General features: G+C 47.6%; 2 protein-coding genes and 1 pseudogene across 4 annotated transcripts; all 3 read right to left on the bottom strand.

The window, feature by feature from the left end:
• Positions 1–133: 133 nt before the first annotated feature.
• Positions 134–2297, bottom strand: CLPSL2 (colipase like 2). Its single transcript, XM_054568717.1, has 3 exons — positions 2214–2297; positions 1371–1493; positions 134–229 (listed from the first exon to the last, which is right to left on the bottom strand). Exons 1-3 carry the CDS (start codon positions 2295–2297, stop codon positions 134–136), a joined length of 303 nt encoding a protein of 100 aa, XP_054424692.1.
• Positions 2298–11961: 9664 nt separating this feature from the next.
• Positions 11962–12379, bottom strand: LOC129067410 (40S ribosomal protein S12-like; annotated as a pseudogene).
• An 868-nt stretch (positions 12380–13247) lies between these two features.
• Positions 13248–24554, bottom strand: ARMC12 (armadillo repeat containing 12). 3 transcript variants are annotated; one of them, XM_054569270.1, is made up of 6 exons: positions 24377–24554; positions 23648–23793; positions 23291–23425; positions 15162–15335; positions 14980–15051; positions 13248–13617 (listed from the first exon to the last, which is right to left on the bottom strand). In XM_054569270.1, exons 1-6 carry the CDS (start codon positions 24537–24539, stop codon positions 13285–13287), a joined length of 1023 nt encoding a protein of 340 aa, XP_054425245.1. In that variant the 5' UTR covers positions 24540–24554; the 3' UTR covers positions 13248–13284. The 3 variants fall into 3 exon arrangements, with proteins under 3 accessions (XP_054425245.1, XP_054425246.1, XP_054425247.1); XM_054569271.1 differs by having other exon boundaries at positions 24296–24539; XM_054569272.1 differs by having other exon boundaries at positions 13248–13587; positions 24377–24539.
• Positions 24555–25039: the final 485 nt, after the last annotated feature.

Here is a 25039-nt window from a genome sequence, read left to right as displayed (position 1 = left end):
AAATGCAGACAGAGGTCAGAGCCAGGAATGACTTTAATGTTTCAGGAGCTAGATTTTGAACAAGATGGGGACTCCCAAGGCCTCTGGCCCAGGGGATGGAGGGAGGATGGCAGTGACCAGCCCGCACCCTCCTCTAAATCAAATGGCACCGACGAGGACAGTTCAGGTCCTTGGATATGCAAGTCAAGCCCAATTGGCAGGGGCATATGACGTTGGTGGCTCCCTTGGTCTGTGGGAAATGAATATGAGAGTTGGGGGTCACCAAGGTACAGGGAGGATGGGGGTTTAACCTTCTCGGGGAGCAGGAGCAAGAGCACAAGTGATGGTGAGGTAAACCCAGGGTCTGTCAGCTCTACAGCTTATAACTTCATGAGCTTAGGCAGCTTAATGAGCCTCTGTGTCTCAGTTTCCTCATCTGTCAAATGGGGAAATAATAGTAACCCGCCTCCTAAGGTTATTATGAGGATTACATGAAATAAATTAGATCAAATGCCCTTAATGAAAAAACCCTCCTGCCCCTTCAGCTGCAGTCAGCCCAGGGCAGGGGCCCGGTTGGCTCCTAAAGGCATCGGCAGCTCCCCGGACAGGGACACGGGGGCCGAGTGCATCCTCTCAACAAAGGTCTGGGCCCAGGGCCAGATGAGAGAAGACCAAGCAGGAACATTCTGCGCCCTGCACTTCCACTGCTCGGGTGAGCGCTGTCGTCGTCGCCAGGATTGCATGCTCTTCCCAACAGCCTGGTGGGGTACGTACGTGAACCCCATTTTACAGATGAGGAGACTAAGGCTCAGAGAACAGAAGTGACCATCCTGAAGTCACAACGACAGGGGGTGGGGAAGTCAGGATTCACACTCAGGCCCAACTCCAGGGCTGTGGCCCTGCCACTCCAGTGCTTCGCTCCTCTACAGAAGTGAGGCCGCTGTGGTAGGGAGGGGGATTGCTATGGAGGTCTTTTCCCACCTACTTTGGCTCAGTAATGTTAGGGTAGAGACACTCATTCATTCACTCTCTCAACAAACATTTGCTGAGCTACATGCAGGCACTAAGCTGAGGGGTAGGGGGTTCACAGATGAATATGCTGCAATCCTGCGCTTGGAGAGCTCCAAGCAGTGGCGGACACAGACAGAAGGCGTGGTCCATCAGGGAGATCCATGCTCTGCTGAGGGTAGGGGCCAGGGGTGTGGGAATTCCAAGGAGAGAAGGCTTATCAGAGGGAGCACCTGGCATTGCAGGATGAATAGGAGTTTGCCAGGTGGAGAAGGGGGAAGGGCACCCCAAGTAGAGGGTGAAAAAGAAGGTGTAGCCATATGTTTTTTTTAACTTTTCCCACCCTACTTGCCAGAGGGGGTTGCCCCACCCCAGAGCCTCACCTGAGGCAAGCACACCATAGCTCTTCTGGCCTTGGGGGCACAGAAGGTGCCACCGTAGTCCAGGTTCATGAGGCAGCAGTCACTGATGCACTGAGAGTGGTGGGAGCACCAAGCCCCGTTCATCTGTGGGGACAACCCTTGAGCCACCGGCTCTCTGGCTCTGTGGAGCGGCTATGGAAAGCTCTTGGCACTGCCAAGGTCGCAGGGATCCAAGAAGAAAAGCCTGAGGTGGCCAGCCCCAAGCCCCACCCCCAATGAATGCCCTCCTCCTCCTCCCTCCTCCAGCAGCACTCAGAGGATCAGGGGAGAGAGAGTGGAGACTGAGTGCTTTCCCTCTGCTTTTCCTTTCCTGGGGGGCCCCTCATTTCTGTGGGTCCCAAAGGGTGACCCGTGCTAGAGGAGCAAATGCTCCAAGATCACACTTTCAGTAGGAGTATGGGCAGAAAGTCTGCGGTGGGGGAGAAAGACGGAACAGAGAGGAAAGAGTTCCTGTGCCTAGAAGTGAGGGGAGGGGGAGAAACTAGAGCCGGTATGTGAGGTGTGGCTGGGGACCCAGGGCTGAGAGCCCAGGGCTGAGACAGTCCCAAGTGGGCACTGGGTGGGGGAGGGAAGGGATAGTGCCGGACTTAAGGTCACTTTCTTTCACCTCCAGAGCCACCAGAGAGGTAAAGCACGGCTTTCTGTTGGGAAACATCAGGTTTCCAGCCTGGAAACAAATCTGTGGTGGTTCCCACCCACCGCCACTTCTCTCTCCAAACCCTACCGGTGCCTTCTGGCTACGCTGTCATACCTCGGCCACCACCCTCTACTCCAGCGGAAGGTTTGAAATGCTCTTTGGCTCACCTTCATCAACCCCTTTCTAAACTGCGGGAGGGCGCCCCAGCAGGGGAGCAGGACCCCGGCGAGGAGAGCGAAGGCTGTGGCCATGTCCGCGGGTTGCACGGTCCGGTGGGCGTGGGGCTCGGGATAAACCTCCTTCCCTGACTCGTGACCCAGTGCCCCCGCCCCCGGCTGGAGGTTGAGGGTGAGGAAGTTAATGGTCACAGGTTGCCCAACTGGGAGAGAAAAGCCGGGCGGAAGCCCTTTCTGGCACTCCGGGAAGGCAGAGAAGAAGGCGCCCCCGCGAGACCTTGATTCGAGCTTTGGACAGGTCAGACTTTATAGATTGAAGGGACCTCAGGGGACTCTCTATATATTATACAATACTTCCAAATAGAAACATAAAACTGTAAAATAAAGCTTTATTTTGAAAAATTATGCAAAACTTACACACTGAAATAAAAATAGCTTCCCTCTTGATATTCCGACTCTCCGTCAGGGGACTGTACCAATTGCCCCGCCCTTTACTTTTTGAGAAACCAGCAGGACTCCCGTGCCTCTCCTACCCTTGTCCCAGGCCCGGTCCAGACACCCGCAAGAATCAGGAAGTAAGACAAGATGGCCTCTTCTAGTGGTAATGACTCGATTAATTGTCTATGATTTATCTGTGAAGTGTGGGGTCAAGACTACGGGGAGGAGAGAGGAAAACTCGGAAGAGGAGGAGGGAGAGTGTCTGTAGCCATCAGCGGAAGTGGGGGGAGGCGGGCCCTCCTCACAGTTTCCCCTGGATGAAACTCCCACCTCACCCACCCTTGCCCGTTTCTGCTGTTAAAAATGTGCTCTTAAGAAAAGATCTGAGGGGCTGTGTGTTGAGGGGAGTGCTATCGAGTGAATTGTGCCCCCCCAAATCCATGTGGAAGCCTTCCCCTTGGTGTGATGGTATTTGGAGATGGGGCCTTGGGAGGCCTTGTCTCTCTGTCTCTGTCCTGTGAGGACACAGGGAGAAGGCAGCTGTCTGCAAGCCAGAGGGAGCTCTCACCAAAACCCAACCCTCCTGACACCCTGATCTTGGGCATCTTCTAGAACTGTGAGGAAAAGTTTCTGTCATTTAAGCCACCCAGTCTCTGGTATTTTGTTATGGCAGCTGAGCTGACTAATACACGGGCTTAGGTCTTTTCTCTAAGAAAACAGCCCCCACTGTACTAAGAAGGTTGTTTTTTGTTTGGTTGGTTTGTCTTTTGTTGTTGTCATTGCTGTTGTTTTTTATCCTCACCTGAGATTTTCATTTGCCTTTTTTTCTTTTTTTTTTTTTTTTTTTAGAGAGAGAGAGAAGAAGGCAGAGAGGAAGGGAGACAGAGAAAAACATCGATGCAAGGGAAGCATCCATTGGTTGCCTCCATACGCACCCAGACGGGGAGTCTGTGCCGCCTGCACCAGGGGTCATAAGCATCCGGACCAGAGGTTGCACGTGCCCATGCCCGGGCCAGGAGTGAACCCATAACCCAGGCATGTGCCCTGACCAGGAATCGAACCCACAGCCCTTTGGTTACAGGACAACGCTCCAACCACTGAGCAACACCGTCTAGACCTCAGAAGGCCTTGTATCCATTATCTTATTTAGCCCTCCCTGATTCAGTCGAGGTAATTAACACTAGCTTTCACAACTGAGGACTCCTGTAATTTCAGTGGCTTGGCACACAATGCTTTATTTGCCACCTATGTAGAGCCTGATATGGGACAGGAGACCTGCCTTCCACTTTGCAGCCACACCACCTGGAACACTGGCCTCTGGGGTCATTGCAGAAAACAGAAGAGAGAGATGGAGGAAGCACCTGGTCACTTAAATGCTTCAGCCAGGCATGGCACAGGACTCCTCCACTGACAGACCATTGGCCAAAACTAGTCACACGACCTCACCCTTTTGCAAGGGAGGCTGGCAAATGAAGGGAATCTGGGAATATTCAGTGTATTCTTCCATTTCTGCTGCATCACTTGTATCTCCAGTTTATAGATGAAAAACCCACAGGGTCAAAGTAGGGTAACATGCCCAAATAGCGCAATTGTGTCACAGAGCCAAATATAAACCCCAGCGCACTCTAGCTTCTGAGACTAAGCTCTTCCCACTCCCCTGCACTGCCTTTCGTGGCCAGAAGGCCTTGTCCCCCACTAATGGACTCCTGTCAGCCCTGTGTCCTCTGCCTGCAGTGGTCACAGTCTAAAACTCTCTCCAGACTGGGGGCCTGCTGCTTCAGTCAGCTAGTTAGCCATCCGTGAAGTTCATTGTGTCTTGCAGCTCCACTGGGAACCTGCAAGGAGCCCTGGGGGCTAGTAATTCTTGTATAGAGTTACACCTTCCCTGAGGTTTTTGGCCCTGCCACCGCGAGTGTTAGACAACTGGAAAATATTGTTGACTGCTCAGTAAAGGGGAAGCTTTAGAGGCAACAGCCAGCAGCTGTGTGTCCCGATTGGCAGTTTGGGTTCCTTGGTCTGGGGTCTAGGGACTCCTGGGAAGTTCATTGCAGGCCCTGCCTGGGTAGTGGAACCCTTGAAATTCTATGCAAAATACTTAGTGCATGGCTTACAACGTTATTTTTGAGAGACAGCTGCAGTTTTCCTCGAGACTGGTTCAGAATTCATTATAAGATGAAACTGAGTCCCAGAGAAGGAAAGGCTTTCCCCAAGTGACTTGGAGGAGCCAGGCACATACCTTGGGCTCCTGACTCTGAGTCCTGTGCTCTTTTCCGTGTTCCAATGGCCTGTCCCCCAAGTGCAGCTGGCGCTGGACACGCGCACACACCCAGGACACCTGTGCCCTGGGAAGGGGTAGGAGCCAGATCACCAGTCTCCAGGGCCCATGGGGCAGTTACTGAGCCACTTGACCTATGAGTGTGGCCACAGCTCTGCCTGTTGGTTTGGGCCCAAATCTGGCCACCCCAGTCCTGTATGAGGAGAATGGGGGGCAATTCAGAGCACGGGAACCCCTCACTGGTAGGTCTCTGTCTTCCCCTTTTCTCATTCCCTGTCTACTCACCGTCCCTTCTTTCTCTCTCTACAGTGTCTCTTTTCTTTCCTGCATCTTTCTGGTACTTTCCACGACAATGTTGTCACTGGTCTACAGCAAAATGAAAAAATAAGGGTGATATGGGGTTTTTGGTCAAAGATAAATGTATTTAACTTAACAATTCTTTATTCTGAAATTACATCTTTTTTTTTTAAAGATTTTATTTATTTATTTTTAGAGAAAGAAGAAGGGAAGGAGAGAAACATCGATTCGCTGCTTCTCATACAGGCCCTGACCAGGGACCAAACCTGAAACCCAGCCATGTGCCCTGACTGGGACTCTAACTGGCGACCTTTCACTTTGCAGAAGGACACCCAACCAACTGAGCCACACCAGTCAGGGCAAGCCCAACTGTTTTGACTGCCCAACTCACTGTAGACATCTTGGCAGTCTCTATTTGCCCATCCATTCATTCAGCAGACATTTAATGATACCTACTTTATCAGGCACTTTATCATCAGGGTTCAGTTGCAGATAGCAGACCCCACTGTACCTATTTCTGAAGCAGAAAGGGGCGTAATCCGGATAACTGGGGGCTTACCAAGTTACCGGAAGGGCTGCAGGGGTGGGGTCACACTGCGCCTCCGAGAATGAAACCCAGAAATCACTGCAGTACCGAGCTGCCGTGGGAGCGGCTACCTCTGCCACCATCAGGACGGCGGAGTCACTGCAACTGTCGGCCCCGGGACTACACCTCAGCGGTGACCTCAGGATCAGAACGCGGCCATCCAAAATTACTGCCCGTGTCTGTTGTATCTGCCCGGGCCCCAAAACAGACTGTCTCCCCCACAAATGCCTCTGCCCCCCTTAACCCCATTTACGTTCGGTCTTAGGCAGCACATGTGATCAGCAATATCTAAACCGCGTCTGGAACCCTCCATGCCATAGCCTAGTGTTCAGCTTTCTCGCCCTGCTGCTCAGGAGGGCTCACCTACCTGGAGGAGGTGGAATGAAAGCTGAACAAGCCACCTACAGCAGCCACCACTGGGACAAATGTCTGGAAGTAGCATGGGTTGCCCGGATGGGGTGAAGGGAGTGTTCTACCTCTTGTCTGAAAACTATTTTCAGTTTTTAGAGCTAAAGACCAATTTGAATGCCAACCCATGCTTATTTCTATGCTCCTCTTTCATGTATATTTAACATGTTGGGGTTTTTTAACTGCATTCCCAGTGGTCGGGGGTTTTCCCCTCCTGTGGGAATTTGCTGGGGAAACCCCGTGCCTCATCACCTTCTCTCTGACCAGCTGCACTGCATCATGGACCTACCCTGCCCACTCTCTAGAAGGTAAGCTTTCACTCACCTAAGTCACCAAAGTGACTCCTTCGTCACTTTCTTCTAAAAACAACCGAGGGAGAAAGCTCCCCCTGCTCTGTGCCAGCAGCAGCCTCACCGACCAGATGCCCGTGGACCAGGAATTTGATGCAGTGACCCGTCCTCCTTCAGTCGCTGGTAACTTGGACTTCCTCATCCCCTTCAAGACTTCTTTGGTCACCACAGTCTCCCCTCCCAAAGCAGTTGTTTCATTGACGGAGGATGATAAATGCCATTTGTGGAAACCAAGGTAAGTCATGTTTCTGGGAGAGGGTGAGCTTATAGATGAACTCACCTCCCCTTTCTGAGTTCTTTGATGGACCAGATTCCTTCGCCTTCCTGGTACCCAGCTCCGTGCTTACCCGCCAGCTCCTATTTAAGAGGATATAACGAGAGCACTCAAAACTCAATAAATATTATTTGTCCAATAAATAAATTATAAAACAAATGAATTACTAATGGTGGAATCTCCTGTATCAAGACAAATAGACTTAGCTGCAGTAAAAGAAACCACAGAATAAATGACTTGGTGTAAGATAGTTTATTTCTCTTTCATGTAACATTCTAAGTATACACAGTGCAGGGCTATATGGCAGCTCCACAGCCTCAGCGGTCCAGGCTGCTTTAATTTTGTTGCTCTGGCACTTATATGTATTGTCTCCATAAGCATGGGCCAAGATTGCTTACCACCCTGTCCGTGTTTCAGGCCCTGGAATGGAGGATGGGGGAGGAAAGGGCCTGACTCCTCCCTTTAAGGACTCTTCCATTCCATTGACCAGCCATAGTTACATGGCCATTCCCAGCTGCAAGAAAAGCTGGGAAATGTAACATTTATTCTAGGCAGCCATGCGCCCAGACAAAAATCAGGCATGGGCCTTAGCCTAGCATTCCTTGCCGTGTGTGTGCGTGCATGCATGCGTGTGGTTCGGGGTCCTGCTGGAAGCTGTGTAGTGGGGCTTGCATTGTCTGACTCTCACACGTCTTCTTCAGGAAATCGGTTATAGGAGTCGTGGCAGTTTGGATGGCCAATACCATCTACCAGCACCCCAGCCCCCACCAGAATCCCATCAGAGGGAAACTCTGATTAGTTTCTCTTTTGGTCAAGTTCAACTGGTTTCCCATCCCAGAAACTCTTCCTTCTCTCTCCTCTCATCTCTGGAGAATCATCTCTAATGAATAGAATGGTGGAGGGATAATGTATGATTTCTGAAGTTAGGTCAGAAAAGGCATTGCAGCTTTTGTCCTGATCTCTCTTGGATGATTCACTCTGGGGGAAGCCAGCTGCTAAGTCATGAGGACTGTCAGGCATCCTTGCAGAGATGCCCTTTGTAGAGAAACAGAGGCCTCCTGTCAACAGCCAGCACCAACTTGCCAGGCACATAAGTGGGTCATCTTGGAAACAGCTCCTCCAGCCCCAGTCAAGCCTTCAGATGACACAGCCCCAGCCAAGGCTTGACTGCAGCCACAGCTGGACTGAATCAGAAACACCCAGCCAAGATGCTCCTGAATTCCTGTGAAAGATAACAAATGCTTATTGATGTTTTAAATTGCCGCAAGGGAGGGAGTTGGAGGGATATTGCAAGGGGGAGATGTTTTTGCTTCGTGGTTCTAGCGTGCTTGATTGGCAGGCTCCAGCAGGGCGAACACTTTGCCAGTGCTCAGTTCCTGGAGTGGCCAATAACTCCCAATGGCTAGCTGCTTGTCCTGGCACTGCCCCCTAGGGTGTAGGGTAAGCAAGGACTCTCCACCTCCCACAGCTTTTGCAGTTTCCGCAGCCCCCAGTACGTGCTGTATGAGTGGCTGCTCCAGCATGAGGCTCCTGCAGCACTCAGGGTCTTTGGCACAGGGCTCCAGCAGTACATGGAGGCCAGCAGCCCCCAGCTAGTGGACGCTTCCTTGCTTCCACGCAGTCTTGTAGAGGAGTATCTTTGTTATGACACCTCCCAACAAAGGGCTTTCCCTGGCATCCTAGAGGGCAGATTTCCAGCAAGTTCCACTTCATTGACACCAGAGTGCCTTTTCCACCACCTGGTGAGCCAGAGGCTGTGTTCTCCTCAACAAGGTCTGGGTTTGAGCCTTGGTGGGGCAGGGTGCTGTCTCGTCTTTGGATGCCCTGTCCTCAGCCCTGGAGGCGGGGCCTGCTCCCAGGCCTGTTCCTCATGCACTCCTTACCAACCGATTCTTTGTTGCTGCAACCCCTGTGGTAGAATTTCCCTGTTCAAATTACTGCGAGTTTTCTTTCTCTTAACTGGACCCAGGTTGATATACTAAGTTTTTAAAAAGCTTTTTTCAATTACAGTTGATGTTCAATATTATATTAGTTGCAGGTATACAGCATAGTGGTTAGACATTTATGTAACTTACAAAGTGATCCCCCCAATAAGGCTTGTACCCACCTAACATCATATATAGTTTTTCTCATACACAGTTTTCACAATATTATTGACAATATTTCCTATGCTGTGCTTTACATCCCTGTGACTATTTTGTACGTACCAATTTGTACTTCTTAACCCTTCCCCTTTTTCACCCAGCCCCTCAACCCCCTTCCATCTAGCAACCATCAGTTTGTTCTCTGCATCTCTGAGTTTGTTTCTGTTTTGTGTTCATTTTCTTTCGTTTCTCAGATTCCACATATATGTGAAATCATATGGTATTTGTCAATCTCTGTCTGAGTTACTTAACATAATATCCTCTAGTTTCATTCATGTTGTCACAAATGGTAAGATTTCATTCTTTTTATAGCTAAGTAATATTCCGTTGTATATATGTACATCATCTTCCTTACCCATTTGTCTTTTGATTGGAGCACTCAACCCATTTACATTTAAAGTAATTATTGATAGGTATGTTAGTTATTGCCATTTTATTGTCTTCTGATTGACTTGTAGGCCTCTGTTCCTTTTTTATTCTGTTTTGTTCTTCTATGTAGACTTTCTGTAGTGTTGTGTTTGGATTCCTTTCTCTTTATTTCTTGTATATCTCTTTTACATTTTTGGTTACCATGTCTTCACAATCACTTAACTTCAAACACATTCCAAAATCACTACCATTTTTACTCACCCCCTTTACATTTATGTTTTTGTTATATTTTTTTACTTCTTTTGTGGATGTTAGTGTGTATCCCCTAATTTGCTGTTGTAATTACGCACAATCTTCCTACTTTTGCCTCTTAACCTTTGTACTAATACTAGCTTTAGTGTTGGTTGATCCATTGCTTTTTATGTTTGCCTTTGTCAACGAGAATTTTTTCTTTGTGATATTTTCTTATTCATATTTTTTTTTATTCTTAAGTCTCTTTAACATGTAATACTGGTTTGGTGGTGATGAACTGCTTCAGCTTTTTTTTTTTAATCTGGGCTTGATATGCTAAGTTTTGTCATAATTGGTTACATAGGAACAAAGAACCATCACATCCCTCCCCATCTCATCGCCCACTGCCCACTCTCCTGTCATTACCACCAGCCAATTGTTGTCACGTGCCAACCCAGAGCAGGCTCTGCCTGCAAGGCCTTTAAGCAGATATGACCCACTGCAAAAGGAACAAGTCTGATAAGACTCAAGCTTTAGTTTGACAAACGCCAAATGAGAGGTTCGCGTGAGAAGTGCTGCAGGAAGCTGCAAAGGCTGGCACAGCTGAAGGAGGCTCTAGGCTGCAGTAGATGCCTTAGGAGCAGCCCAGTGCAGAGGAGAAAGAAGGGCATTGTTGGCAGGAGAAGTTTGTATCAAAAACCCAGAGGCAAGGCTAATTTGCTCGTTTGGCTAGAGAAGGACTTGACATGCTAGGCTAGTAGCAGGCAAGATGACCACATTGTGAAGTGCCTTAAATGCAAACCTAATCTATTTGTGGTTACCATGATAGAAGGGGTGAGTGACCATATCTCTGAGAACAAAACTCAACCTGTTTTGGCTATAAGTACATTTATACTTGTCCGGTCATATGACTTAGCTCTGGGGCCTAGCTTTGGAAGTTCACTGTGGCACAGGGGAACTCCTGAAGGTTTTTGAGGATGATGCAATGTGAGTTTCTAAGAGTATCTTGGAATGTGTAGGGCTGGAGAGGGTGGAGACCAGAAGTAAGAAAATGACCATCCAAAAGTCCTGATGTAGGGAACAGGGTAGCAGCTGTGGAAATTGCAGAACTGAATAGATGAGAGATATTCAGAATGGCTGGTGGGCTGTAGTGGGGAGAAGCAGCTAAACGTGGTGTTCAGTACTGAGCATGGGAACACAGGGAGCTGGCTGAGGAGTGGGCGGGGTGGTGTTGGCTTTTGAAAGTTCCAATGGGGTGACAGTAGTGTACCCAAGTATCAGGAAGGAGCAGCCTCAGGCCTGAACTCAAAAGAAAGATGAGGGCTGGTGACACAGATCTGATAATGACTGCCCGAGAAGAGACAAGTCAGTCTTTGGGAGATGGTGACAAGGACCGTCCCTTAGTAGGACCTGGCTCTCTCTGATCAGCCCATCCTCATCCATAACCCTCTACCCACCACACCCCCACCCACCCAAGTGATGAGGTCCTAGGTCAGGGACAGATAGCCTCAAGTAGGTCAGTCCTAAACTGGCCCCTGAAAGCCAGAAGCATTGAGTTATTTCCCATCTGCCACAGACTCTGGCTTGGAATGCATGGTCCACTCTCATGCGGCTCAGGCCAAGGAATATGAAAGCGAAAAGCCCAAGACTAAATGGTTCTAATCCTATTTCTGCCCCAGACCAGTCATGTGACCTCGAGCAAGTCACTTGTCCTATTTGGGCTTGTTTTCCCTTCAGCAAAATGCCAGGCTTGGCCTTGGACTACGTGCTCCCCACACAAACCCTACCTCTAAGGAACACTGGAGTTCTATAACTGGGTCACCATGTTCTGCCTCCTAAATCAAGTAGTAGCAGACTGTGAATAACTCCAATTTTCAGGCTTTCTCCCATAATGTTTTCTTAAACCATTAGCAATCAGTACTAGTACTGTTTGTTTGTGTGCCAGCAAGGGATCACAGATAACACAATGAATGAACAGTGGGAAATGCAGTGAATGGGAAAACCTGAGAAGGGGTGACCATACTGGTTTGACAGTCTTCTTGCTTCTGGAGACCTCACGGCATGGTTATATGTTACACAATCACTCTGGTTCCAGGAGCATTTCAAGGTGCTTGACAGAGGGCCCTGGAACTCCTTAGTGCCTATAACGCAAAGAGACTGGAGAAACATCAGACTCAGTGCCTTCCAAGGACCTTCCCACTGCTAATTTTTCATTTTCTTGGTGACGATTTGTTAGCTCCTCAGACCCAAGCTTTGATGAATATACTCTTTAGGCAGGACATCGTGACTTCTATTCCTTAACTCAGGTAATCTCCATAGAATCCCCCCGAGGGACTCACGAGATAAGAACTATTGCAATTTTTTTTTTTTTTTTTTGAGAAACAAAAGCCAAGTTTATTTGTTCATTTTTTCCATTTGAAATACTCCTCAGTGACATCCTTGGCCTGAGACCCATTGCCATAGTCCTTAACCACCACACAGCACAGCCAATCACTTTACGGGGTTTTCCTGCTTCGCTGATTTTACAGAGGCCTCCCCACTCCCCTGGTTTCTTGTTGTCATCAACCTGAATTAGGTGGGTTTGGTGTTCAGCACAACTTGACATACTTAGGCTCATCACAGTTGGATGCAAGCACACAAAGGTGGGACTGGCCCTTGTCTAAGGCTTTGGCGGCTTTGTGAATTCCACATGCTAGGCCATCATGGAGGAGGCAGTCTTCGGCTCCTCTTGTCAAGCAGTATTAGCGCGCATTACACCTCCAGCAGCAGTGCCTTCCCAGGCCATGGCGGTGGGTTATGGGTGGAGCAGAATCTTGAAGGCACGCAAGCCTCTGCCTCTGTGCAACTCTGCAGTGGCAGAGGAAAGAGACTATGTTCATCTTTACACATGAGGGGACTGAGGCTCCAATAGGGTCAATGGCTTGCCCAAGGCCACACAGCTAGTGACAGAGCTGGGATCTGAACCTGAGAGTCTGATTCCAGAGCTCTCACTCTTCCCCAATGTACCTGCAGTTCTCTGCCATTAACGCTGTCACCAAATATCTTCAGTTCTTCTTTGGATACATGGTAAGATTGATCTCCCCTATCCCTTTCGGCCAGTGAAATGTGAGCAGAAGTGGTGAGCACCACTTCTGGTGGAACTTTTAAGGGACAGTGACCACTGCCACGTTTCCTTTGCTTTCTCTAGGAGTTGCAGAAACATGACAAAGAGCCACCCTCAGCCTGGGTCCCTGAGAGAAGATGATGTGAGACAGATGCCTGCCCTTCCTCCACCCCGCCCACACACCTGATGGACACATAGTGTGAATAAGGAAAAACCTTAATCATTTTTAGGCTGCTAAAATTTGGAAGTCGTTTGTTAGTGAGGCACAGCCTAGTCCATCCTCAGTAACCCAATGTTATACTGTCTTTTGTTGATTATCTCTGGCCTCAGTCCCCAAACTTGCCTTCTCCCTGCAGCCACCTGAAAGGATTGGCTTCACATTGCAACTTGAAAGGCAGTAAGAGAAGAGGGGAGTCTGTCCCCTAAACAGGGAAGTGGGGGTGTGTTTTGGGAGGTGTGCCCCTGCTTTGCCATGCTCTAGGGCCAGGGTTAGGTTGGACAAAATCGCTCCACAGCCCTGGAAGGCCCTGGAAAGACACTGCCCCTCAAGTTTCTCTCTTGCACTCATTTATTGGCTCTCCTTAATTTTATTCCCCATTATTAAAGTAGGAATGACTGGTCTGGCAGGAGGAGGGCCGCACACGCATATGCTGGGGGCACTGCAGGCTGACTATGACCTTGCAGGCCTGGATCTGAACTTCCTCCTCCGGGTGGATAACCAGGGCGAGCAGCCGGTCTGCCAGTCGTGACTCGTCCCCGAAGAGAGCTTCGTGCAGAGACTGCTCGTTGTAATGCCATTTCACGGCGCGGTAGTGCGGCGTGTTCCGGCCCTCGCTCAGCCGCTCGGCAAACACCAGTACTTCGAACAGCAGACTCCCCGGTTGTGCGGCCTGGAACAGGTTCAGGAAGTTGGAGTGCACCTGTGATGGGGATGGAGCGAGGATGGGAATGAAATCCAAGGCAAGTCCTAAAGTTCTTCTTTCATCTTTCTATTGCCTCAACACCCCAATATACTTAAGTTTCAGGTTCAACTGTATGGAATATTTTTTTTAGTTTTCCTTCCATTATCATTCTCTAACATAATTACATTGTGGTCATGAGAAATGAGAAATTTGGTAATAATATTGATTCTGAGAAATAAGACAAATTTTAAAGTTTACGGTGTGGTTAATTTTTTATAAATATTTTGTTTGTTTGAGGGGAATGTGCATTTACCAATTGCAGAACATTCTGGGTATGTCTCATGGCTCAAGCTTATTTGTATTATTACCAGTAAGTGTACCCTTAACTAGTTTTAGGTTTTTATCTATTAATTGCTGAAAGAGTAATCTTCCAAATTTTCCACCGTGGTAGTGGATGTGTCAATTTTTCTTTATAATTATTCCACTGTGAGAAAGAAGGAAATCCTGCTATTTATAACAACATGGGTGGACCTTGAGGACATTATGTTAAGTGAGATAAGCCAGACAGAGAAAGACAAATACTACCTGGTATCACTTTTATTTTTATGTGGAATTTAAAAGAAAAAAAAAAATCAAACTCATAAAAACAGAGAAAAATGGTTGCCAGGGGTTGGAGGTGGGATATATATTTAATGTAAAACATGGGGACTATAGTGGAAAACACTGTATTATATCTGTGAAATTTGCTAAAAGATTAGAACTTAAATTTTCTCACTGCCCCTCCCCCAAAAAAGGTGTGAGGTGATAGGTGTGGTAATTGACTAGATGGTGGGACTCCTTCACAATGTATACATATATCACATCAGCACAAAGTATACTTTAAATATCCTACAAATTTAGCTGTCAATCATACCTTAATAAAACATGAAAAAAATAGAAAAAATTTTCCTTGTAATTCTATAAAGTTTTGCCATCTCTCTGTTGAGATTATATCATTAGGTTCATATAAGTTTAGAGTTGATTTATCCTTCTGAAAGATTAATTATTATGTAGCTACCTTGTCTATTTCTCTTAATGGTTTTTGTTATAAGTAACTTTTCCCAAATACTAAAATAACTACATTAATTTTTGTTTTGTCACCTGTACTCCTGATTCTCAGAGTTTAGAAAGCCCCTCAAAGAAGATCCCCCTCCCAACAAAATTGATTACGATTCTACTGGGATAACAGAAAAGAGAGTGGTTTTCAATGTATCTAGTGCAGAGGCAGGAAAAGGAACAAGACAACCTTGTCAAGGCTAAGTCTGTCTGGAGAATCCACAATTCCTCCTTTCCCAGTATCTGAGTTGATGTCCATCAGCCCCTCATCACTTCCCTTCTCACCTGGCAGTTGAGAATATCATAGAGAAGGTCATTCTTCTGTGCCAGGTAGCTCAGCAGTCGTATGGCTTGTACCTAAATAAAGGAAATAGTAAAGGAAGGCAGGTAAGTCTGGGCCTCCTCCCTCTAGATGCTGTGCCAGGGCTGGTCAGGGGGGCAGGGCCTGGGCCATGGTCTTGAGGCACCTGCGCCAGGATATAGTCCGACTGAAGAATCTCCATCAACGCAGGCATCACCCGTCGCAGCTGTGGGTGCACAAAGTCAGGCAGTGGAAGGTTGTTGAGGAGCCTGAGGCCTGCAACATGCAGATCTGAGTCCCAGATGGTGGATATCAGTTCTAGGACCTTGATGAAGTGTTCCTGCGGGAGGGAGGGAGGGTCTGCTATTGTATGATCATCTCCAATACTACCCCAGCCTCTGCCTTCACACTTCCCTGCCCCACCCGTCATGCCTGAGTCAAACTCAGTAGACAATTCCCTCTAACTTAAATGCCTGACATTATTTTACCCAGTTGACCATTCCCATATTCTTGAAATTCTTTCTTCATTTGGCTTCTCTTTCACAGACTTCTTTCCTGGTTCTTCTGCCCAACCCCTCTTCTCTATCTTCATCACTCCCTTAGTGAAGTGATGCCATCCAGGCTAAGTGTTAAGTACTATCCATATGCTAACACCTTTCAAGTTTGTTCCAGACCTCTCCCTGAACTTGCCATATATTCAGGTGCCAATTCCACCTCTTTCCCAGAATGTTTAATAGACCTTTCAGAGTTAACACATTGCCAACCCAAAACCTGCTACTTTCACCACCTTCCGTGTCTCAGCTTCTGTCTTTTGGCCTGCCTTCCAAAAATCTGGCCAAAAATCTGTGGTCCTCCTTGACTACTTTCTTTCTCACAGCCATTTTCCAATCCTTCAGAAAAATCTATTGGCTCTACCTCCAAAAATCTATCAACAGGAGAAAGTTAAGATGGAAGCCTAAGTAAACATGGCTTGCTTCCTCACATAATCACATCAGAATTACAACTAAACTGCAGAACAACCATCATTCAGAACCACCAGAAAATAAGCTGAATGGAAGTCCTACAACTATAGAATTAAAGAATAAACCACATGGAGACTGGTAGGAGGGGCAGAGATACAGAGCAGGCTGGTCCCACACTGACATGTGGCAGATAAAAGTTGGGAGAGATATCTCAGGAGTAAGGGGTCCCAGCCCCACAGTGGACCCCCCAGCCCAGGGTTCCAGTGCCAGGAAGATAAGCCCTCATAACTTCTGGCTGTAAAAATCAGTGGGAAATGAGGTTGTAGAAGACAGAAACTGCTGGATTCCCAGGCAGTTCCTCTTAAAGGGCCCATACATGGACTTACTCAGACTCACTCCCTCTGAGCTCCAACATTGGGGCAGCAGCTTGAAAGGCACCAGAGGCATACAGGAAGGAACTCTAGTGTCTGGCGTCAGGGCAAGAGCTGGGAGACAGCTTTCTCCCAGGCAGTACTGCTGGCAGAGGCCATTGTTCTTTTTATGAGCCTGCCCCTGCACAGAGCCACTTGGCTGGCAGGTAGGCGCAATATCTGAAACTCTATCAATATGGCTCACACTGTTTGCCACACCCTGGAGATGCCTTGAGGCTCCATCCCACCCAACTTTAGGGCCCACCCAAGCTGTTTCCCCTGACTTTTCCATATGAATGGCTTGTCTTGACTCATGATTCAGATTTTCCTAAATCCTCTCAAACAAGCAGCATCTGGACTCAGCAAGCTCCATACCTCTTGCTAAGTGGCCCCAGGCATAGCACTAGCAGTAGCTGGCCTTGGTTCAGAGCTTGGCCTTGCTGGAGCACCTCCAAGCCTAGCACAAGTAGCAGCCATCTGCAGGATTGCTTTGTAGCTTATGCCAGGCAGCCCTGGACAGAATGCAATCAGTGGCTGACTTTGGCCTGCATCTCCCAGGAAGCTTCAGAGCCTGTGCAACCAATGGACAGCTACAGACCACATTGGAGCACCACCTATCCACTTCCACAAGTGACACACTGAAGAGATTAACTCAGTGGGCACCAAAGCCCTGCTGAAGTAAGTCCTGCTTTGTGGAATGGGCGTTGCACAGCTGATCTCCCCCAGTGATAAGAGGTTGGTGGTCAGTGGTTACAGCCAGTCTTGGCAGCTGACTGGCCTGGGTAAACTGACCTGCCAACAGCAATCAAGGCTCAACTACAAGAGGAGGGGGTACAGAGCCCACATGGTGGGTGCACCTCAAGTACCCAGCTTAGGTGCTAGGGGTAGTTGTTCCACTGCATCCCACAGGACTCTTACTACATTAGGCCACTCTACCAAGCCTGGGAGACATAGCAGCTCTATCTAATACACAGAAACAAATACAGAGAGGCTGCCAAAATGAGGAGACAAAGAAACATGGCCCAAATGCAAGAACAGAAAAAAACTCCAGAAAAAGAAGTAAACGAAGTGGAGACAAGCAAGCTACTAGATGCAGAGTTCAAAACACTGGTTATAAGGATGCTCAAGGAGCTTAGGGGAAGAGGAAGTGAACTTAGAGAGAACTTCAACAGCATAAAGAAGGACATGGAAACCATTAAAAAGAACCAGTCTAATTTGAAGTATACACTAACTGAAATGAAGAACAATTTACAGGAAATCAACAGTAGAGTGGATGAAGCTGAGCATCATGTCAGCGACTTGGAATATAAGAAAGCAAAAAACACCCAATCAGAACAGCCAGAAGGAAAAAAGAATATAAAAAATGAGGATAGTGTAAGAGGCCTCTGGGACAAGTTCAAGCATACCAACATATGGGAGCGTTGGAAGGTGAAGAGAGAGAGCAAGAAATTGAAAACCAATTTGAAAAAATAACAACAGCAAACTTCCCTAACTTCGTGAAGGAAATAGACATACAAGTCCAGGAAGCACAGAGAGTCCCAAACAAGATGGATGCAAACAAAAATAAGAAGATCAAAAATATCAACAATAAAATGGCAATAAGTACATATCTATCAACAATTGAGACTAAGGTATTAAATAAACTGACAAGCAGAACAGAAACATAATCATAGATATAGAGAAAGTTTTGATGGTTTGCCAGGTGGGATGGGAGCCAGGGGGATGGGCAAAAAAGGTGAAAGGATTAAGAACTACAAATTGGTAGTTACAGAATAGTTATGGGAATGTAAAGTACAGCATAGGGAACAGAGTAGCCAAAGAACATATATGCATGGACCCATGGACATAGACAACTGTGTTGGGGATGTCTGAGGGAGTGGAGGCAGAGCTGGATGGAGGGGGGCAAAAGGGTAAAACTGGGACACTTGTAATAGCATAATCAAGAAAATATAATTAAAAAATAAATTTTAAATATCTATCAAAAATTAAGCCGCTTCTCATCACCCACCTTCTAACACTGTTCTAAGCCACTGTTCTCACATCTGATCTCTGCAATAGCCTCCTGCCTTCCTGTTTCCACCACTCCATCCCTGTACCTGTTTTCAGAACAAGAAACTTGTTAGACAGGCCACTCATCTGCTCAAGAGTCCCTAGGTTAGCCCTGACCAGTGTGGCTCAGTTGCTTGGGCATTGTCCTGCAAGGCGAAAGGTCACTGGTTCAAATCCTGGTCAGGACACATGCCTGGTTGCAGTTCAGTCCCCAGTTGGGGCATGTACAGAGGCAACTGATTGATATTTCTCTCTCACATTGATGTTTCTCTCCCTTTCTTTCTCCCTCTCTCTCAAAATAAATAAAATCTTAAAATAAAAGAGTCCCTAGCTCATTGAGGGTAAAAACTGAAGTCCTCACAGTGGCTAACAATCCAATATAATCTGCCCCTCTTCCCCCAGTATTTCTTCGGCCTCATCTATTCTCTCCTTTGCTTGCATGATTCCCATCACACCGGCCTCTTAGCTATTCCTGGAACGTGCCAGATACATGCTAATTTTGGGGTTTTTCATTGGCTGTTCCCTCTACTTAGAATGCTCTCAATCCTGGTTTTCATAGCTCACTCTTACCTCCTTCGGGATTTTAATGTCACCTCAGTGAGGCCTTCCCTGACCACCTCCTTCTTTAAAACTGCCACACCACTCCCCTCCCAGTCTTTCTTATCTCCCATCTTTTTTTTTTCCATAGCACTGACACACGTATAACACTTTTTATTTTTAAACTTTTTATTTTCAAATAATTATGAATTCACAGGAAGTTGAATTCATAATTATTTGAGGGGAAACAGCAAAAGTAGTAAGGAGAGAGCCTGTGTGCTTTTCGCCCTGTTTCCCTCAGTGGTCACATTTTCCATACAGTACAATATCAAAACTAGGAAACTGGTATAGGTGCAATGCGTGTGTATAATTCTGTTATTTTATCACATGTGTGGATTCATGTAACCACCACTGCAATTAACAGGTTATACCAGACTTATCCCATCATCACAAACGTCTTTCCTGTGGGAGCCCCTATATCACACCCCTCCCCACCAAATCAGCTCTAATCACTGTCAACCGCTAATCTGCCTTTTCTCTTAAAACTTCAACATTTGGAGAATGTTATAGAAATGGTATCACACTTTGTGACCATCTGAGATTTTTTCACTCAATACAATGCTCTTGAAATCCATCCTAGTTGTTGAATGTATCAATAGTTCATTCCTTTTTACTACTGAGTAGTGTTTCATTGGTATGGACTACCAGTTTGTCTAACTATTTATCTACTGAGATACATTTTGGTTGTTTTGTTTTGGGCTACTACAAATGAAGCCTCTATAAATAATTATATACAGGTTTTTGTGCAAATTCGTTTTCATTTCTTGAAAGAAAGCAAATAGAATAAATGCCCAGGAGTGCAAATGCTGGTTTGTATGGTAGATGTATAGTTCGATTTTTTTGGTATAATTAGATTTTTAGAGAAACTGCCAAACTATTTTACATTCCCATGAGCAATGTATGAGGTATCCAGTTTCTCAACATCTTTGCCAGCATTTAGTGTTGTATTTTCATGTGTTTATTTGCAATCTGTGTACCTTCTTCAGTGAAATATCTCCGTGTCCTCTGCCCATTTTCTAACTGAATTGTTTTTAATATTGAGTTTTGAAAGCCCTTCATATAACCTAGATATGAGTCCTTTGTCAGATATGTGGTTTGCAAATATTTTCTCCCAGTCTGTAGCTTATTTTTGCATCCTCTCAACAGGGTATTTCATAAAGCAAATATTTTTAATTCTGATGAAGTCCAACTTATATATTTCTTTTATAGATGATGCTTTTTGGTGTCATTTCTACAGACTCTTCATCAAGCCCTAGGTCCTAATGAAATTTCAACACCACCTTCATCCCAGCCTTCCTTACCAACCTTCTTGATTATATTTTTCTCTGTCGCACTTGTGATAGTTTACTTTTGCGTATTGCCTCCCTTGCCTTGCCCTGCTAGAATGGAAGTTCCACTGGTATATGGATCTTTCCTGTTCTGTTCACTGCTATATCTCCAGTGCCTAGCACAGGGCCTTGGTGCAAAGTAAGTGCTCAGTAGACATTTTGTTGAATGGACAAAGGGACGTTGGCCTCTGAGATACAGGATGCTCGGACCAAGAGGTATTACCCAAGACAGAACCTCACAAGCTGTGCCTTTGTGAGCCACACAAAAGGGAAACAAGAATCCTGGAGTGAGGACCACAGCATTCCCTCTAGAACCCTGCTCCTCCCTGCCCCCACCCCTGGCTGTCTGCTAAGATCTCAAGAACAGATAGGAGTTAGAAAGTCAAGGAAGGGGTTTCAGGCAGGGAGAACAGCAGGTGCAAAGCCTGGGGAGTTGGGAGAGCATGAAACATCCAGGGTAAATGGCTGGGGTTGGGGCAGGGAGGTGGGGAACCTCAAGGAAGACCAAGCAGGGGGGTGATGGGATCAGATGCATCTGGAGAGGGTGGTCTAACTTAGGGAATGGGGACGAGCTCCATTTTGAATGTGTTGGGCTAAGTGGAGCTGCTGGTCATGGGTCTGGAGGCCAGGGGAGTCCCCAAACTGTGGACAGAGATGCAGGAGAGCACATCTAGATGAAGACTGAGGCCAAGGGGTGGCTGCTTTCACGGGGAGAGAGGGGAAACAGGGTCAGGTCTTCCAGACACAGACCCTGGGGAAAGAAGGAACAGCGATGCCCAGGGGCTTGTGAAAAACACAGATCCCCTGTTGAACTGGACTCTGGGTATGGGGCCCCCAAATCTACATTTTTAATCAGCTCTCCAGGCAATTCTGATAATGTTTAGAACCACAGCCTTTGGGAAACTGGGAAGGTGAGGGATAGAGAGGCAGCAAGAAAGCAAACACCTGGAGACCTGTTATCCCCCCCAAAAATAATTTGATGCCAAAAAAATTGAAGTGTGAAAACAGCAAGAATTGGGAAGGAAATGATGCCACGGGAACAGTCCTGCAGGGCTGGTGGAGGGTGCACATACATAGAAGCCGTCCTAAAAGCTGGGCACAGCCTCCCACCCAGCCATTCCACTCCTGCACACAGGCCCTGGAGGAAGCCTCCTGCGTCCCCGAGAGAGAGATGCTATAGAATGTTCACGGCACAAAATGCAAACTACTCAAATGCCTACCCGTGGGCAAATGCATAAATAAAACTGCAGTGGAAAAGAAGGAAACAGAACTACCCCCAGCAATAAGGATGAATTTTTCAATGTTGAGAGGGAAAAGACAAACCACACAATGCAAACTTCATACTTCCAGATATAGGAAGCTTAAAAACCTTCCAAAGCATATTTTACCTATTCATTTATTGTCTGCCCTGCCCTGCTACAATATAAGATGATCCATGCAGACATGGTACAACTGCAAAGAAATCAAGGAAATGATGAACAAAATGCAGAGAAATGATTGCCTCTGGTAGGGGAGGAGGCTGGGTTTGGGGAAGGGCATCTAACCTACTGGCCATGTTCGAGTTCTAAGCCTGGGTTCTGCTCATGCATACTTTTATTGCTATTCTTTCTACTGTACACCTGTAGTGTTTCTAAGTTTTAAATGTGGCACGTATTTTCAGTTTGGGAGAGGGAGACCATTTTTAAGAAGTTTGGAGGTCAAGAAAGAGATTTTTTTTTTTAGTTGTGCTTTTTTAAGATGGGAGGGACTAGAGCTTGCTCAATACGATGCCGAGGAGTGGGAGTGGCCACGTCAGACAGACTGGCTGACAGGGTGAGGCCGAAGGCAGAGACTAACATTGACCACAGACAGGAAAAAAGCCCTGTTTTCATGGCACCAGCAAGAAGATGGGTGTGGAAACAGGTAAGGCTGGGGGCCTGCTAGCGGGAAGCTGGGGGAACTGACATTTGGTCGGCTATACTTTCTCTATGTGGTGGCAGCCAAAGCATCAGGGGCCCAGCCACCCGCTTCTCACCAGCACAGCGTGGGCGGTGTGGTCCCTGGTTCCAGGCAGAGCTCCTAAAATCCTTGCAATTTCCTGATTGGAAGGTCTATTGTTATTCATAATGAGCTTCTTTCCATCACCCTGGCACCTATGCTAATGCGGTGACTTGTGGCATAGTCCTAGATAGCTTCTGGATGGAGGCTGGTGGCCAAAAAGACCAAGCCATGATTAAAGGGTTGAGACGTTGAGCCCCATCCCTGACCTCTGGGGAGAAAAAAGGGGCCAGAGATTGAGTTCAATCTCCGATGACCAACGATGAATCAATCATGCCTACATAATGAAACCTCCATAAATACTTCAAAATGCCAGGGTTCAGAGAACTTCTGGGCTGAACACATGGAGGTGCTAGGAGGGAGGTGTGCCAAGAGAAGGCATGGAATCTCTGACCCTTCCCCCATACTTTGCCTTAAATATCTCTTCCACTGGCTTCTCCTCAGTTTATCTTTTATAATAAACCAGAAAATGTAAATAGTGTTTTCTTGAGTTTTGAGAGTCACTCTAGTGAATTAGCAAACCTAAAAAAGGGGGTCGTGGGAACCTCCAAACTTATAGCCAGTCAGTCAGAAGCACTGAGACTTGTGACTAGCATCTGAAGTGGGGGTGGGGGCAGTCTGGTGGGACTAAGCGCTTGACCTGGGGGGGTCTGTGCTAACTCCAGGTAGTGTCAGCACTGAATTGTAGAACACCCAGGTGGTGTCAGAAAGAACCTCGGGGGACATTCTGCTGTTCGTGGTTTGGAGATACTCCATTTTCACACTTATTTCTAAGGAAAAAGCTATTTCTGGGTTATAAAATCAGTCCTGAACGAACTTCTGGAATGTGACCACTTATCCCATGCTCATTAAAGGACCCATGGACTGCAGGCATCCCAGGTACTATGTCCCACCTCTTGCCCCTGGGCTCACCTGAATTTTGAGCCTGAATTTTCTGATGCCAGAGAAAGCCTTAAGTGTGTTCAGAGCTTGGATTTTGACACTGTTGTCCTTGTCATCCAGCATCAAGCCCACCAACACGATGTCATCGGTAGTGCAAGCAGAGGCCTAGGGTGTGCCGGGAGAGGCGAAGAGCCAGAAGTGCCTATCCCAGGCCCAGTGCTCTCCCCTGCCCCACGTCCCAAGACCTCTCAGCACAACCCCTCCCGCCAACATCAGCCAGAGAGAAAAGTCCCAGGACACAGTCTGGCCAATCAAGGGGACAGGGATCAGCTGTAGGCCCCAGGGGCCAGGCTGACTAGGAGGGACCTCCCACCTCCCTTCCCTCACCTCGGCCTCCAGCAAGTACACACAGCGGGTGATGCTGTGCAGGATCATGCTCCTGGCGTACTCATCCTGTTTGCACTCCAAAGAGTTGAGCAGCCTCCGGAGCTCACCGGAGTCCCGCCCGTGCCGCTCTCGCTCGATTGCCAGGCCTAGACAGCCAACCCAGCCCCATTCAGGCTGCGGACTCCGAAGTGATGAAACAGTGGGGTTGGGAAGAGGGGTAGAAGGACCTGGGGACAAAGCTGCCTTGCCTTCTCTGAAGAGTTGCCTCACCACATGCAGGACCACCATGTACAGTTGAACAGGGTGTGTGCTGCACAAGGGCATCATACCTAATGCTGTATTATTCACATAATAAATATTATAGTTCTTAATATTACTATAATAATTTCCTGGCATATGTAGTATTTCATCATAATTAGTATAAGGCAATGATATTCCAGCAGATGCAATAAAAAGTCTTGCAGAAAGGGTGCCTTTTCAATTCTCACAGTGGCATCCCGGAAGCTAGAGTGAATGTAGAATATAAAGGCCTGCCAGATGAGTCCTGAGGGTCCCCAAGGTGCTGTCCACTACCCAGACACCCTGAGCTAGGGTGGGCTTAAGGAAAATGGGAAAGAGAAAGAGGAAGGAGGAACTTGAAGGAGTCACCTTTGGGCCCTCCCATACTGGAGGCCTCGGGAGCAGGTGGCTCTTGGGGCTGGGCCCTCTCCCCAGGGCCCGGACACTCACGGGCGATGCAGATGGGCGAGGTGGTGCAGAGGGGCGGCTGGCATTTTATGCCAGCCCTGATGGCCTTGTAGAGCAGGTAGATGGCCCCGGCGCCCGTGGCCAGGCCCACTACACTTTTGCGGATGTCCAGCTGCCCCAGGCACTGCTGGACGCTCTTGCCCATGTCCTCAGTGCTGCCTTGCACCCAGGTGGGAGCTAGGCCCGAGGCACCTGGCAAAGGCCTTCCGGAACCAGAACTCTGACAGGGCCAGGAACCAGAGTCCCAGAATCAGAACCCAGGCAACAAAGGAAACTGGAAAAATGGTGGGATGGAGGGCAGTCGGGAAGCAGAACAGCCAGAGGTGCTTGGAAGAAAAGTTTAACTTAGAGGCTGTAGGAAATGAAGGTCGAGTCCATGGATTTAAAAAGTCTAGGGCAGGAAGGGTCTTCACATCAATTTTTTTTTTTAGGGGAGCCAGGTTGGTGGGGCCCCAGTAGGTGGCTCTGGAGGCTGCCTTTCTTCCATTAGAGGGCAGCAGAGGCCCAATTTCTGGGCTGGGCCTCCAGAAGTTTCTGGGAGGGGTGTTTGGGATGTGACCACTGGCAGCCCCTGTTCCCTCACCTCCCTGTCCCTCGTATCTTCAGGCTCTTCGCCAGACCCCCTGCTGGGCCGCAGGTGCTTCT

The sequence above is a fragment of the Pteronotus mesoamericanus genome, unplaced genomic scaffold (assembly GCF_021234165.1).
Source record: "Pteronotus mesoamericanus isolate MK-2021 breed Mesoamerican mustached bat unplaced genomic scaffold, CSHL_Meso_final contig_20, whole genome shotgun sequence".
Classification (NCBI taxonomy): domain Eukaryota; kingdom Metazoa; phylum Chordata; class Mammalia; order Chiroptera; family Mormoopidae; genus Pteronotus; species Pteronotus mesoamericanus.
The sequence above is the reverse complement of the archived record's forward strand: the minus strand, read 5'-3'. Positions and strand labels throughout refer to the sequence as shown.